This window comes from Lutjanus erythropterus, chromosome 22 (genome assembly GCF_056507025.1).
Source record: "Lutjanus erythropterus isolate fLutEry1 chromosome 22, fLutEry1.hap2, whole genome shotgun sequence".
In the NCBI taxonomy this organism is placed as follows: Eukaryota; Metazoa; Chordata; class Actinopteri; order Lutjaniformes; family Lutjanidae; genus Lutjanus; species Lutjanus erythropterus.
In genome coordinates this window covers 28,140,117-28,154,026 of record NC_139338.1, presented here as the reverse complement: position 1 = coordinate 28,154,026, position 13,910 = coordinate 28,140,117, and the positions used below count along the sequence as shown (strand labels likewise).

At 40.3% G+C, this 13,910-nt stretch overlaps 1 protein-coding gene across 1 annotated transcript in view; it reads left to right on the top strand.

The window, feature by feature from the left end:
• Positions 1-432: 432 nt before the first annotated feature.
• The window catches only part of ptprb (protein tyrosine phosphatase receptor type b), a 35,390-nt gene continuing 21,912 nt past the window's right edge, over positions 433-13,910 (top strand). Inside the window, exons 1-10 of the mRNA XM_084710537.1 lie at positions 433-853; positions 3,452-3,887; positions 8,810-8,929; positions 9,861-10,001; positions 10,073-10,330; positions 10,408-10,677; positions 10,812-10,928; positions 11,067-11,213; positions 12,136-12,253; positions 12,875-13,020. Coding sequence (XP_084566663.1) covers positions 788-853; positions 3,452-3,887; positions 8,810-8,929; positions 9,861-10,001; positions 10,073-10,330; positions 10,408-10,677; positions 10,812-10,928; positions 11,067-11,213; positions 12,136-12,253; positions 12,875-13,020 — 1,819 coding nt within the window. The 5' untranslated portion in view covers positions 433-787. The remainder of the gene's footprint in view (positions 854-3,451; positions 3,888-8,809; positions 8,930-9,860; positions 10,002-10,072; positions 10,331-10,407; positions 10,678-10,811; positions 10,929-11,066; positions 11,214-12,135; positions 12,254-12,874; positions 13,021-13,910) is intronic.

Sequence of the window (13,910 nt, the reverse complement as noted above, 5' to 3'; positions counted from 1 at the left end):
CTGCTAATTAACACAATCAATTAATTTTTAGCAGCACCAGAACCATAATTGCAAATCAGAAACCAAAGCAAACGAGGGATTTATCGTGGAGCCAAGACTAAATTTACACCCTCACTGATCATCAAACCCGACGCTGTCACCAAGAAAAACAGACGGAGATGCAAACTTTTAACTCCACTGCAGCGATCCCGTCTCAGAGGGAATTAATCAAACGCTCGTCTCTATTTATAACGTCTACCTCTGCTGTTAGTGCACCAAGGTGTGCTGCTATTGTAGTTCAGGGGCCTATTTATAGCCTCCATCCATCCAGGCAGAGTTTGTAGTCGTGCCTTTGCACTGACTCACAGAGCTGTTGGCTTGATTGAGGAAGTCCGTTAGTGACTCCCAGCCTCGACACTATAGAGTTCGACCAACAGACAGACAGGAAAAGAGAGACAGACAGCTGGTGAGACAGGCAGGGAGTCCAGAGAAAAGTGAGGAAGCACTGAGTTTGAAATCTGAGAGGGTTGAGCTGAGGAATGACATGAGACGGAGAAGAGACGACGGACAAACGAGATAAAAATTCTGCTTTTTAATCTAACCGAGGAACATTTAACCAGTTGTTTTATTTTCCAACTTTGATTTTGCAGAAGGACTTTTTTTTCTGTTCTCCGCTGAAGACCTAAAAAAGGGAAGGGATACTCTCTGAAATCTGCCGCACACGGTGACTCTGACCCCACATCTTCTACCTCAGCCCTCAGGAGTATGGTGGTGCGTGTTCGTCCTGAGGATCTGAAGGAGGATCAAAATGCTGAAATGTAAAGTTCAAAGTTATCTGTGCTGTCTGTGGGTCACCTCACTGCTGCTGCTGCGGGTGAGTCACAAATACTGAAGTTTCTCATTTAGCATTTTCTTTCAAATGTAATATCAAGTTTGTGATCTCTACTTAGTCTGTTTTTGATTTAAGAGGCTGTAAGTTTAAAAATGTCCAGAGAAATTTACTGTCTTTGTTCAAAAATAAATGCAGGTTTTTAATTTTGTTTTTGCAGTGAAGATCTGTCTTCAGTAAGTTTTTTTTTCTTGCAATTTTGTCATTATACCAAGAAAAGAATTAACCCATTAATAGATAATGACTAAATTTAGTATGTTAAGGAAAAAGCCTTTGGATTTATTTCTGTTAACGGTGGAAACACAAAATTTGCTGTGAATAGTTTTGAGAAAAATGTTGATTTTACATATTTGTCATTTTAATCGGTATACAAAATTTATTTTCTGCAAAAAAATCACACAGTAACATAAGTTAAAATGAATTCAATTATTATTTTGAGATTTTGTTTTTTTAAATGACTTATTTCAGATTCTTAAATGTGAATATTTTCTGATTTCTTCAGCCTTCTATGACAGTAAACTGAATATCTTTGGTTTGTTTGAGGACGTCATCCTGGGCTTCTCAAAACACTGATCAACATTTTCCACAAACAACTTATCGATTATTCAAGAAAAATAATCAACAGTGATAATACTTGTTAGTTGCAGCCCAAGTATCACCAATCAAACTTTGCAGCTTTGGGCAACTTTTCAGCACTTTAAGCTAGTAGTTATGGTTTCTGGAGGTGATTAAATGCTAACTTACAAGTACAAGAGTTAGCACACGCTAACTTGTGCTACTTGCCAACACAGAAGATACTAAAATCTAACTATATGCTACCTGCAACACAAAAGCTAACTGCACATTTCCTGCAATACAAAAGCTACCAAAAGCTAACTGTAAACTGACCTCTTGTTTCTTGCTAGCTCACACGCTAGTCACTAGTCCATCCTGTAATTAACTGGGTTTCCTTGACAGCAGAGTTAGGACACAGTTTAAGTAGTTGTTGGTTGGCAAGTAGGCTAGCTACAATGCTAAGAGCTGCTAAAACAACAAGTTACAATATGTAAATCAGACAGATTTGGAGTTGTTGAAAAGTGGATTTTTTAAAAAGTTTAACTGAGATAGCAGGAAGCTAACAGTTTCCGCCTTCTCCCAGTGTTTGTGCTAAGCTAGGCTAATAACAACAAAGATTTCCTACAAGGTTTGAATGTTGCTGTATGTTTCACTGATATTTCTGTAGTTTTATATCCCACAGTTGTCATTTCTGTCTCTTCCTGTCTTTCTCTGTCTGTCTGTCTGTCTTTCTCTCTGTCTGTCTCTCTGCCTGCCTGTCTGTCTGTCTCTCTGCCTGCCTGTCTGTCCTCCCTGTACTATTGTTTGTCTCTGAACTCCCTGAACCTCGTTATCAGTGACAAATTAATTCACCTCCTGTTCTGCGGTTATGGAATTCAGAATATACTTGATGTTGTACCAACAATATTATCACTCAGTGCACACATACATGCACAAGGTCAGAGTTCATTTGACCCCAAAATGTGATAAAAACACGTCCAGTTGTACGTCTTTAAATAGCTACAACTGATTAACTACCATCAGAGTCTATTTCATGCTTTCTTGGCAGCAGCAGCACAAAAGAGCCATTGTTTTCTTACGTTTTTTTAAATTAAAAGTTGGAGTGTTGGAGGAAATATTCAGATACTTTACTTAAATACTTGGTACAGGTAAAACATTTATTTATTTAATTAAGTAAAATTAAATAATGTGATTCCTGAATTTGCCGAAAAAAGATTTTAAAAAAAGCTGTAAAAAAGTAAATCTTTGAGTTGAATGAAAAGTTGTAGGTTGCCATATTTGGTTGATGAAAACAGTATTTGGTCTGCATTGGCACAATAGCACCAACCTGGCAACCTCCACCATATATTAACAGTTAATGAATTTTCCCTGTTTCTGAAGTTTGTCTTCCGCCTTCAGATCTGAGAACAATAGGATCAAAGTACGACTCCACCCGGAGTCGATCCTGAGGATGAAACACTCTCCTCCTGACAGCTGCCTCTTAAACTTTGTCGTTTCCTCCTTCATGCAGAGTCGAGGCTGCAGGCCGCTTCAGTTTATGATGGTTACTGTGGACGTTTGACGAAATCAAAATGTCTGTATGAACTAATCAAACCGCTCAGCATCTTCCAAACGCTCATATGTTCACCAGATCTGGCAACACGACACACAGAGTTTGTGCCTCATCTGTTTTTTTCTTTTTCTGAAACAGAAACGCTGCAAATTTTGAAAAACCCAGAAGGTCGTTCAACATTAACAGTTGGGTTATAGATGTTTCAAGGACGATTAAAGATAAAAATATTTCATCCACTGCGTCATAAACAAGATTTTAACACATTTTAATAGAAGTTGTGACAGTTTCCTGCCTGTCCCGTGAGGATTTGGTTTTACAGAGATACAAACTTTATAAATCTGTGGAAGGATCACAGATTTTTGGTGGTAAATCATCTTAATGGTCAAAACTATGAAAACAAGACAAAAGATGACAATAAATAAAGTTGTCTTCCAGTGCTTCATGTGACTGATGGTGGTGTTTTGTTTCCCTGTCAGGATGTGAGCCGAGCAGCTCCCACAGACGCTCAGTCCGCCTCATGTAGCATCTCAGTGTCTGAACCGGCGTCCAGCCTGGACTCAGTATCGCTGACGGTCACCACACCAGGACACGACTGCTCCTTCACCCTGACAGCCACAGACGCCGCAGGAGGAGACGGAGCCGAGTGCAGAAGAAGAAGAGGAAGAAGGAAAGGAGACGAGGAGATAGAGACGAATGAGATCGGAGGAAGGGAGCGAGGAGAGGAGGCGGAGGTGGAGGAGAGGGAAGGAGCTGATCTGGGAACCAACCAGCTGGGAGTCGAGGGCGGAGGGAAGAAGGAGGCGGGAGATGTTTTCACCTGTGTGCTGGATCACCTGGAGCCTGGAACCATGTACCAGCTGCAGGTTCAGTCCCAGAGAGACAACGAGACGGCCAACATCACCCTGCACACCAGTGAGTCCTCAGTCAGTCCAGAGCTGCAACGGATATTTTTTTGACTAATCGATTAATTATTTCTGTCAATCTTGTCACTTGAAAAATAGGTCCAAACATGTGGGGCTCCACAGTTCAAAGCTTCGGCACACTCACTCCTTCTCTCAGAGATGGAAGGCAAAGTTAAAAGAAAGTTCTCTAATGTCTCTTCATGTTGAGGTTGAGGCAGGGGGCACTGAGAAGAGAGATACTTGACGTTTCATGAGTCAGGACAGTGGCACGTGTGGAGAATGGATTAACTCTGTTAGCATGTCTGGCTAACTAATGCTAGCTTTAACTTTGCCTCCAGTCGAGCTTGTTAGATTCCACTGCATCTGCATTTGTTCTGTGGGGGTTTGAGGAGGAGGATGTGGGCTGATGAAGAATCAATCATGCATCTCTCTTTGGCTCTCTGTCTCAGGTCTGAGCATTAAAGTCAAGTTAGCATTAGCTTACAGCAGCTGACAAAATCCACCGTCGTCAGCTAGAAATGAGAAGCTGCTTTTGTTTACTCCTCTAAGGAATCAAAGACCTCATGTTTCAACAATAACTCCCAATTTTAATGTTAAATCTGCCACCGTTATCACCATAAACTGCATAAATACAGTGCGAGAATCGAAAGTTTGGCAGGCTTAGCAACAGTAACTAAGGAGGGCGGGGCTTAGCAAAGGGTTCTTGGCTGAGTAGCTTGACTTACTGTATTTTTTATGGTTGCAGACGTGAGCTCAGGCTGAAAATGGCTAACGTGGTTCCTCAGATTTGTTGTATTACTGCTACCAAAGTATTTAATTTTTGTTTGAGGCAGATTTTACACACAGCGTGCATAAGTATGAAAAATGTGCCCAGATGCCCTGTTCCCAAATACTGAGTGTGTTTTCTCATAACTCACTGTAGAACTCTGCTAGATATAAAGATATAAAAGTAACGTTAGCCAGAGCATTAGCCTAACATTTGCCCACAATTCAATGCAAGAGAGCGACGTTGCAACTTAACGATGTAACTTTACAACTTTGTTGCCCATCTGAGGCTGGAAAATCAGTTCGAAGGCTTCAATTTTGTGTAGGCTGCAAACTCCTGGTCAAAATATGCAGGACTGCTGGACTCACCTGTACCTGTTTGAAGTGAAACAATATTTAGTGAAATATTCTATTGTGTTCTGTTCTGTTCTATTGTTTCCATCTCCGCTGACCTCTCGTCTTTTGAAGTGAAACAACACGACACGACCTCCTTATTGTGTTGAGTCTGTGTGTGTGTGTGTGTGTGTGTGTGTGTGTGTGTGTGTGTCTCAGAGGTAATGTCATGGAGCTTCCCCTCTCTGTAGCTCTGTGATTAGCTACAGGAACCACAGCCCTGCTGAGAGAGAGTGATAGAGCAGTAAAAGTACATGTACCGTGTGTGTGTGTGTGTGTGTGTGTGTGTGTGCGAGCGTGTGTGTTGTGTCTCCACACTGGCGGGCCTCCAGAACAGAAGTTGGACCCTCAGTGTGTATTTCCATCGTGGGCAGAGCTCAGGGTTCAGCCATTTCCTGCCTCCATTGTTTCTTTGTTCTGTGGGAAGCACTGGGAAAGGGCGTGAGGGTGTGTGTTAGTGTGTGTGTGTATATGTGTGTGTTAGTGTGTGTACACTGGTAGGAAACAGGGTGTTACTGCACCAAGTCGAGTCCCGACAGTAACCTTCCCAGCAATGCAAAACACTTGTACTGTGCTGCTGTTTGTGGTTTCTTATCTTTTGAGGCGCTCTGACCTTTACTGGTCACATGACCTCCGCAGGTCTGTTTTTACCTGCATGAGATGTTCAAGGAGCCGTCACAAGTGTCAGAAGCTTCCTTAAATGGCCAGAACCAGTTGTTTGTGAATCAAAGCCCAACGCTCGCTCTCTTTTTGCTCCGTTTTTAGTCTCCGCCACCAAATATTTGCCTCCTTAGCAGCTAGATGCTCCTGGATGTCCACCAGCTCTCCTCTGACTGTTGCTGCTCCACAGGTAGTGTACTGTGAGTTTCATCAGAGCTGCCAGTAACACTTCACCTTAACCACACCCTGTTAAGTATTTCTAAGTATATAAATAGTGTTCCAGACAATTGGATCTTGGAAATTTCCCACTTTCTACTCAGAAAAGTACAATTGAAAGCCACTCAAAGTTTCTCCTTGTAAATTTGTGGCAGATTCAAATACCTCGACTTCATGGAAAAACACCCATGGAAGCACTCATCGTAAACTGTAAACAATGAACCGAAAGGCAACATAAAGTATATCTGCCGTAATTAATTTAAGTAATATATAATATCATATAGGGATGTAACAATATTTATCACAATATTAAAAAATAAATAAAAAAAGTATTTTGTTAAATAATGAATCACACGTGTACAGATAAATTGTGTTTTTCCTTTTAACTAAATAAAGTGCTCATGTTTTTGTTTGTTTTTGCACTTGTTAAAACTTGGCATTGTGTTTGCCAGTGAATGTTTGAATTTTGTACAACTGCAAAACAAAAGTAATGCAGCATATAACATAAATAATAAAACCATGTGACACAGTCTTGTACAGAATTCAAGTTTTTTTATGCGGTAATATTCAATACATTGTTAAAACCCTACTAGTCTCCTAGAGCATGTCTTTAAACCAATCACAAACGTCGTGGGCGGAGCTAAACCCAGGGCGCAGCCGCAGTGCTGCTGCGGATTAGTGTCGAGTGGAAACTTTTGTTTGTGGAACATTTACACGTCGGCAGGTGAGCTGCTATTAAAATAACTACAACAAAAGAGAAGCTAACTGCTGTTAGCTTGTTTATACCTGTATTATAAGCGACCTGGGCGCTAATTTGCCGTTTTCAGTGTGTAGGTTGCAGCTCAGAGGTTGTTCTCGTTTCCCGGGAAAACGGATAGCAGACGCCGTGGTGCTCACGGTCAGCCATGTTGTTTTGTTAACGTGTGGTGTTGCGCACGTGGAATGCCTCGAGGTTGGAAATTTCCGTGGGAAATTCCGACCTCCAACTTCGACTTGAGCGCAGTTTTGGTACTTTAGGATTTGTCGGTTGTGGTTTATAAACATTGAAAGTTTGCCCCTCCTCCCCCGCTCAACAACACCTGAAGCCAAGACATTAGCTAGCCATTAGCTAGCCATTAGCAAGCCAGCTAAGCTAACCGCTGGCACCCACCTGTCTAACAGAAAACAGGCTAACTCTCCGTGGCTCTTTATTTCCGTCCTCTCCCCAGATTCACTCTCAGTTTGACACGACCTCAGCGTTTCTCTAGCATTTGGTGGTGTCATTTAGATGTGTGTCCACGATTTGGCATGTTGTTACTGGAGCGAACAGACCCCTTTTCTGTTGGCAATAATTGAGACCATTTTTGTAGGCGGAGTTTAGGAGGAGGCAAAACGATTCCCGGAACACATTAGCTAACACCAGTTAGCTAGTTTTGTTGACTTCCTTGTCAACAGTGGCTGAATGACGTCCCTTTTTCTGTTTTGTTTTTTTTCAAATATGTACGGTCAGTCACTGTTCAGACTGGCAGCGTTACTGGAAAAAGTTTACATTAACCAGTGGAAGCAGATTGGATGGACGATCAGTTGGCAGGGGGTTTGATGACTGGGTGAATTTATCTAGTATTGGCTGTTATCTGATATCTGATATTGTTTATATATTTTTATACATGTTATCCTGTATATAGTTATATTTCCAAAGAAACATGTTTGTCACGGTCAGCCATATTTCTGTCTATATGTTTAGCATTGAGAATCTGGAACATTTGAAGAATCAATCAATAAAAAGAAAACATTTGATTTTGAAATGCAGTTGAATAAATTACTTATAACTCTGACTTGGACATTCTTGAAAATGTACAGTATAAAAGTACACAACTCAATAAAATATATAACACATGTCTGTTGTTTTAATATGGAAGTGTTAGATATTATAGCTTTAAGGAAAGACTCTGAATAGTTCTTTAACTGCTGGTCGTTTCCATTAAAGCTCAGTGAGTGATGATGGAGCAGAAATGTCAACAGAGGGACTGAAAGTGTCCGCAGACACTTCAGTGTTTGTTTGTCTCAGTGTGGACCTCTGGCCTGAGATGTCACAGTCTGATAATATTGTTCAGCCTCAGTCTGAAGCACCCGTGGCGACACGGCGGCACAAACACACACACACACACACACACACACACACACACACACACACACACACACTGAGGCATTGTGGGAAAACACAAACCAGGAAGAGGGTAGCTCTCAGACAGACGGACGACCTGAAGAGACTCAGGGGAGTGTGTGTGTGTGTGTGTGTGTGTGTGTGTGTGTGTGTGTGTCAACAGGCCTCCCACAGAGCTCCTCAGACTTTGATGATGAGGCCACAGATGGAGGCGATGGACCGTCTTCCTGCCGTCCCACTGAACCTCAAAACACATAAATCATTTTATAGGAACAGTCCCACTGTTTGGGGATACGGCGTGAACATTTTACAGTCTTTGTACTCAGCTAACCTACTGTCTCTTAACACTGGACACACTGAGATGAAACTGACATCCATCCTCTTGTCTGAGTCTCTGTGACGAGAGAATTTCCAGAAATATCCTCCTCCTTTAAAAACAAGCCAGCTGATTGACAGCTCTGCCCTTTAAGGAACAAAAGAAGAAGCAGGGAAAAGGTTGAGTTAAAATAAAGAGAAAAAAGTCAATATATGACATAAAAAATAATAAAAATGCAGATAAATTATACTTTTTAATGGTATATAAATATATATATAGAGAGATAAATGAAAATACTTATTATTCTCTTATATTTTATTTGTATTTATACATTTGATATTTATTTTATTTCTTATGTCTTTATATATTTATATTTCTGATATATAAATATATAAGATATTTTATTGACCGTTTGTGTCTGTGTGTGTTTTGTCATCAGGGCCGTCGGCGGTGAGCGGCCTGGTGGTCACCTCCAGGACCTCCAGCAGCCTGGGTCTTTCCTGGGAGGCCGGCCGGGGCAGGACGCAGCGCTTCAGGCTGCAGCTGAGCGATCAAACAGGTATGTCTGAGTCACGCTGGACTGACTGGACTGAACTCAGAGGACTGTTGTGATGTGAGATGTAAAGTAAAGTACAAAGTACAATATTTGAGTACAGTAAGTTGTGGCTCTCAGACTGGATTACATCAACAAGGATTCATTTTTAAGCCTCCTTAAATCAAGGTTTAATTTTAAATTATGTTGCACCAAACTTTTAAACTAGCTTAAAATTAAACTAGCTAAATTTAAATCTTTGACCCTCAGTTTGCTTTTTACTCTAAGCCGAGATCAAATTTAATTCTGTTACACCAAAACTTTAAACTTTTATCCAGTATTAACTTTAAACTTACATGGAGAGACTGAACTTTTAAAACTCTTTAGAGATGAGTCGAGCAAAATAATTCACTGCTGAGCCAACATGTGAAGGCTAACTGAGCTAACCAACTGTGTAGATCGCTAGCAAACAATGTTATCGCTTTAGTAAAACCTTTTAGCTAGCAAGCAAACAATGTAAGCTTTTAAAGCTACCCAGCAAACAATATAAAGTTGTTTTTCTTTTACTTCAAAGCTAGCTAACAAACAATGTAATGTTCTGTAAGGAATACATACAGAGCAGGGATCCTGACAGCTCTCAATTTATAATTTATTTATATATTTGGGTAAGAAAGCATCTCAATCTTGATTAAACTATTGAAGTTTGGTTTTCATTACTAAACTTGGATGAATGAAACTGAGAACTGAATGAGTTTTTAATTGTGCTGCAGAGCTCATGTATATTAAACCTATTTTGCTAAATCGATCTCAGATTAAATTGATATTTGTTGATGTACCTGAGTCTAAGAATAACTTAAAAATGCTCTGGATTATATGAATCGAGGTTCGTCTGTCCAGTGAAGACGCTGCTGGAGAGTCATGTGACCTTTTGTTCCTCCTCACTTCTTCTCCTCTGCAGGTCTGCTGAGGAATGACACGTTAGAGAGCACGGCAACGCAACATACACTTCTTGACCTGTCGCCAGGACGGCTGTACAACGTCACCATGGTGACGGAGGCTGGTGGGCTGCAGAACAGCGAGACGATGGAGGCTCAGACAGGTACAGAGAGAAGAAGAAGACAGGAAGGAAGAAAATGTGGAAATAAATCTTATATCTGAATCTCTCTCTAGTTCCAGCCGCTGTTTCCAACCTCACAACTGAGTACAGCAACAGCACAAGCTTGTTGTTGTCATGGCAACAGCCCACAGGTGACCTGGAAGCACTCGTCGTCACTCTCTCGGCCAATGGCACGAGTCACTGGGAGACGCTCCTTCCGGATGCCACAGAGGTCGTTGTTGATCAGCTGACTCCCGGCTCGGCCTATCAGCTCATAGTGACATCCAGGAGCGGGAAGCTGACGAACCAATCAGAAATCACCGTCAGGACAGGTGAGAGTTGTTCTCTTCTTTTACTTTCCTTTTGTTTTTGCTCTTTATTCTTCATCTTGTCTTCATCCCATCTCCAGCTCCGGCGGCAGTGTCCCTCCTCTCCCTGTCTCCCTCCTCCTCCTCCGGTGGCCTCCTCCTGTCTTGGACGCCCCCCGCTGGCCACTGGGAGAGCTACAAAGTGTTCCTGTTCGACGGCTCCCAGCAGTTAGTCAGCACCGCTGTGGACCGAGAAGCAGAGAACTTCAGCTTCCCTGGGACGAGACTAACGCCTGGGAGGCTGTACAGAGCCGTGCTGAGGGTGGAGAGTGGAGGACTGATGGCTGAGAGCAGCTGTGAAGGAGCAACAGGTCAGACTACTGCAGAAATATATGAAAATACACAGAATATTACTGTAGAAATATACAACAGAAAATATATTTGCTGAAATATATGACAGAAAATAAATTTAAGTCCCTCCTCGTCTGTCTTTCTGTCTCTGTAGTTCCGGCCCCGGTGTCAGACCTCCACATACGACACTCAGACGAAACCTCGCTCAGCGCCATGTGGAGCCACGCCCCCACTGGGTCACGTGACTGCTACTTCCTGACCCTTCGCCATGGTAACCATGAAGATGCTTCATCACAGATCAGCAGCCTGAATAATTTCTTTAGTAGAATCTTTTCTCTTGAAAAGCCGATCTTTAGATACAGATCATTTATCATCATATATTCTACTTATCACTTCCTGTATCTTGCAGGTAACGTCACCGTGGATACCAGGGAGGTGGAGCCAAACATGAGGGAGTGCACCTTCAACGTGCTCATGCCTGGGAGGCAGTACACCATCACCGTGACAACCAGGAGCAGGAGCCTGAACAGCTCTGTGTCGGTGGAGGGGAGGACAGGTGAGTTTATATATTTGTATCTGGATCTTAAAGGTATAAATACTGTTAGTGCAGCGACTTTTTAGACTTTTCTACGTTATGTACTTTAATTTAATGTAAATGGTCTAATCTGAATATAAGACGAGTTACATTAACCACAGTGTATTTCCATCTCTTTAAATAAACTCATATAAATGAACAGTAATGCACTTTTCAGTCATTTTTAATTTAGAATGAATGGAGTTTATATTATTAAGTGACACATTATGGAATTTTAATGGCAGGTACCTTGTTTTATTTTACCATTAAATGTGAAAATAGTTTATGGAGAATAAGAGAGTAAGCATGTTAATTTGATTTCACATTTATTTGTTCATTTATTTGTTTAATATGAGGTAATTTATTTAATTTTATCCATTTATTCTTCCTTATTCAGGCTGAGTGGTCAGTTCACTTTAAGCAAATGCAATACAGAAAAAATAAGGAAAAATAAATGACATTGTATGAATCAATCAATCAGTAAATGAATCTTTATACTTTATAGATTTAAATAAATAAATATTTTTTATGATATACAAAAAATACAGAACTGTAGATTAATTTATATGCAATAAATAAATTACACATTTTTTCTTTTCTTTATTTTTTCTTTTTTTAAAACTATCTTTCATTTTTTTTTGGCACTCCTCTGACTCCATAAAAGGTCTAGTTAAAGGAAAACAATGTTTTTCCCTTTTTAGTCTTTTTTAATTTAATACAGAAATCTGTAAGAAAACAGCATTTAGACAAACTGTTTTTAAATTCATCAGAAATTCTAATAGTTGAATTGAATTAATTAAAAATGTAGAAGTAAAGAAATGATTATGTTGTGCAGATCCTGTCGGAGGCTCCGGTCCTCACATGTGGACTGACTGCAGTGTGTTTGTGTTTCTGTGTGTTTCAGTTCCCATGAAGTTTCGTACCATCACTCTGACAAACTCTAGAGTCGACAGCCTCCAGGCATCATGGGAAAAACCTCCAGGAGACGTGGACTCGTACGCACTGACCCTGCTGCAGGACAGGTGAGTCTCAGTTAGTCCAGGACAGGTGAGACAGGTGAGACGTCCAGACAAACAGACAGACAGACAGACAGGCAGCTCGCTCGCTCACTGGGGCTTGACTGATGTCGTTTTATTTTACATTCAGAGGTTCTGCTCAGGTTTTTAACTGAAGTTTGAACGTCTGTCTTCATATTTTATGACATCATCACCTTAAAAAAACAAAACTAAATCATCAACTTGAATAACTTGAATAACTGACTTAATGTTAATAACTGTCTTTTGTCTTAATGATTGCCCTCAAATGTAAATAAAAAAAAATGTAATTAGAAAGCAGATATTTGTGTTTAAAAGGTAAAAGTAAAAAGAAAAATAAGTTCTCAAGTGAAGTACAGATACCTGGGAGTTCGGTTGGGTGATCATTCATAGGGCAGGAAAAACGTCCTCTTACATCGAACCACTACAGACTTTTATTTTGATAGGGTCAAATATTTTGATGGAGAGAGGGAAGTTCTGTTTAAATTTACTCACTCTGGACATTTGAGGTGGACATTTTGGAGACGCCGACACGGAGGGAAAAATAAATGTTTAAGATAAATTTATCCATATCAGCGTTAGACACTGAGCCGCTCTTCTTCTCCGCAGCGTCGTGGTTCAGAACCACACCGTTCCGGTCGGTTCCTCTTCTCTGCTGTTGTCCGGTTTGACTCCCGGCGCCCTCTACAGGCTGCAGGCCGCCACCGTCAGCGGGAGGCTGCAGTCTGAAACCATCCCTCTGGAGGGACAAACAGGTGAGACGCTCCAAACTAAACTCTGATGTTTAAACTACCGTCTCTCACGTGTTTTAAAACTGATTACAGTATTAGGATTTTTTTATTTTATGGGCCTGTAATTTAACAATAATTAAATTGCAAGTTCTAGTGAAAGAATGATGTGTTTTGACAGTAATTTTAAACCCAAGTAAAAGTTTATTTATTTTCCATGTATAATGAATTATACACTGCTTATTAGTATTTAATTAATTTGAGATTAATTTGGATTTACAGTGTAGTTTTAAGACACGTATTTCTAGAACATTTCTAAAAGAAAAGGGAAACTATAGTTTTTTGTGCAACATAAAGAAGTTGGATCTCTCTCTCTACGTAAATATATTTTGGTGTTAATGAAAAGATTTTAAGCAGCATCCCTCCGTTTGTTCGCAGCAGGACGACGTTGACTCTTGTTTTTGTTGAAGAGTCAGGACTCGTTTCTGTTGTTTCCCCTCGAACACTTCAGCTCTCAAACACAAACAACCAACAGTCCTCAAACACAACAAGAGCGTCAACAAAACAGTTTCTATCCTGATTCGACCCTGAAATCACAACTGTTTTTATTATGTATCTCAGCTTAAACCGTTTAAATTTAATGATTAAAGCATAAAAGTGTGTTTTTGTGTTATTTCACTTAAAGTAATCATAATTTAATTTACTCATATATAATTAGTATTTTTAACAGAAAATCACACTCGCATACAGTTTATTCACATAGATGAACCTGTATGACACTGAAAAGCTTTTCTTTTTTTCTAATCTATTCATAATTGAGAACAAAGACCTGTTTTCCTCTGTGCTGATGAACAATACTGAACTAATTACATATATAACATGAGAAAAAAACTTGGCGAGGAAAGTTTATTGTTTAG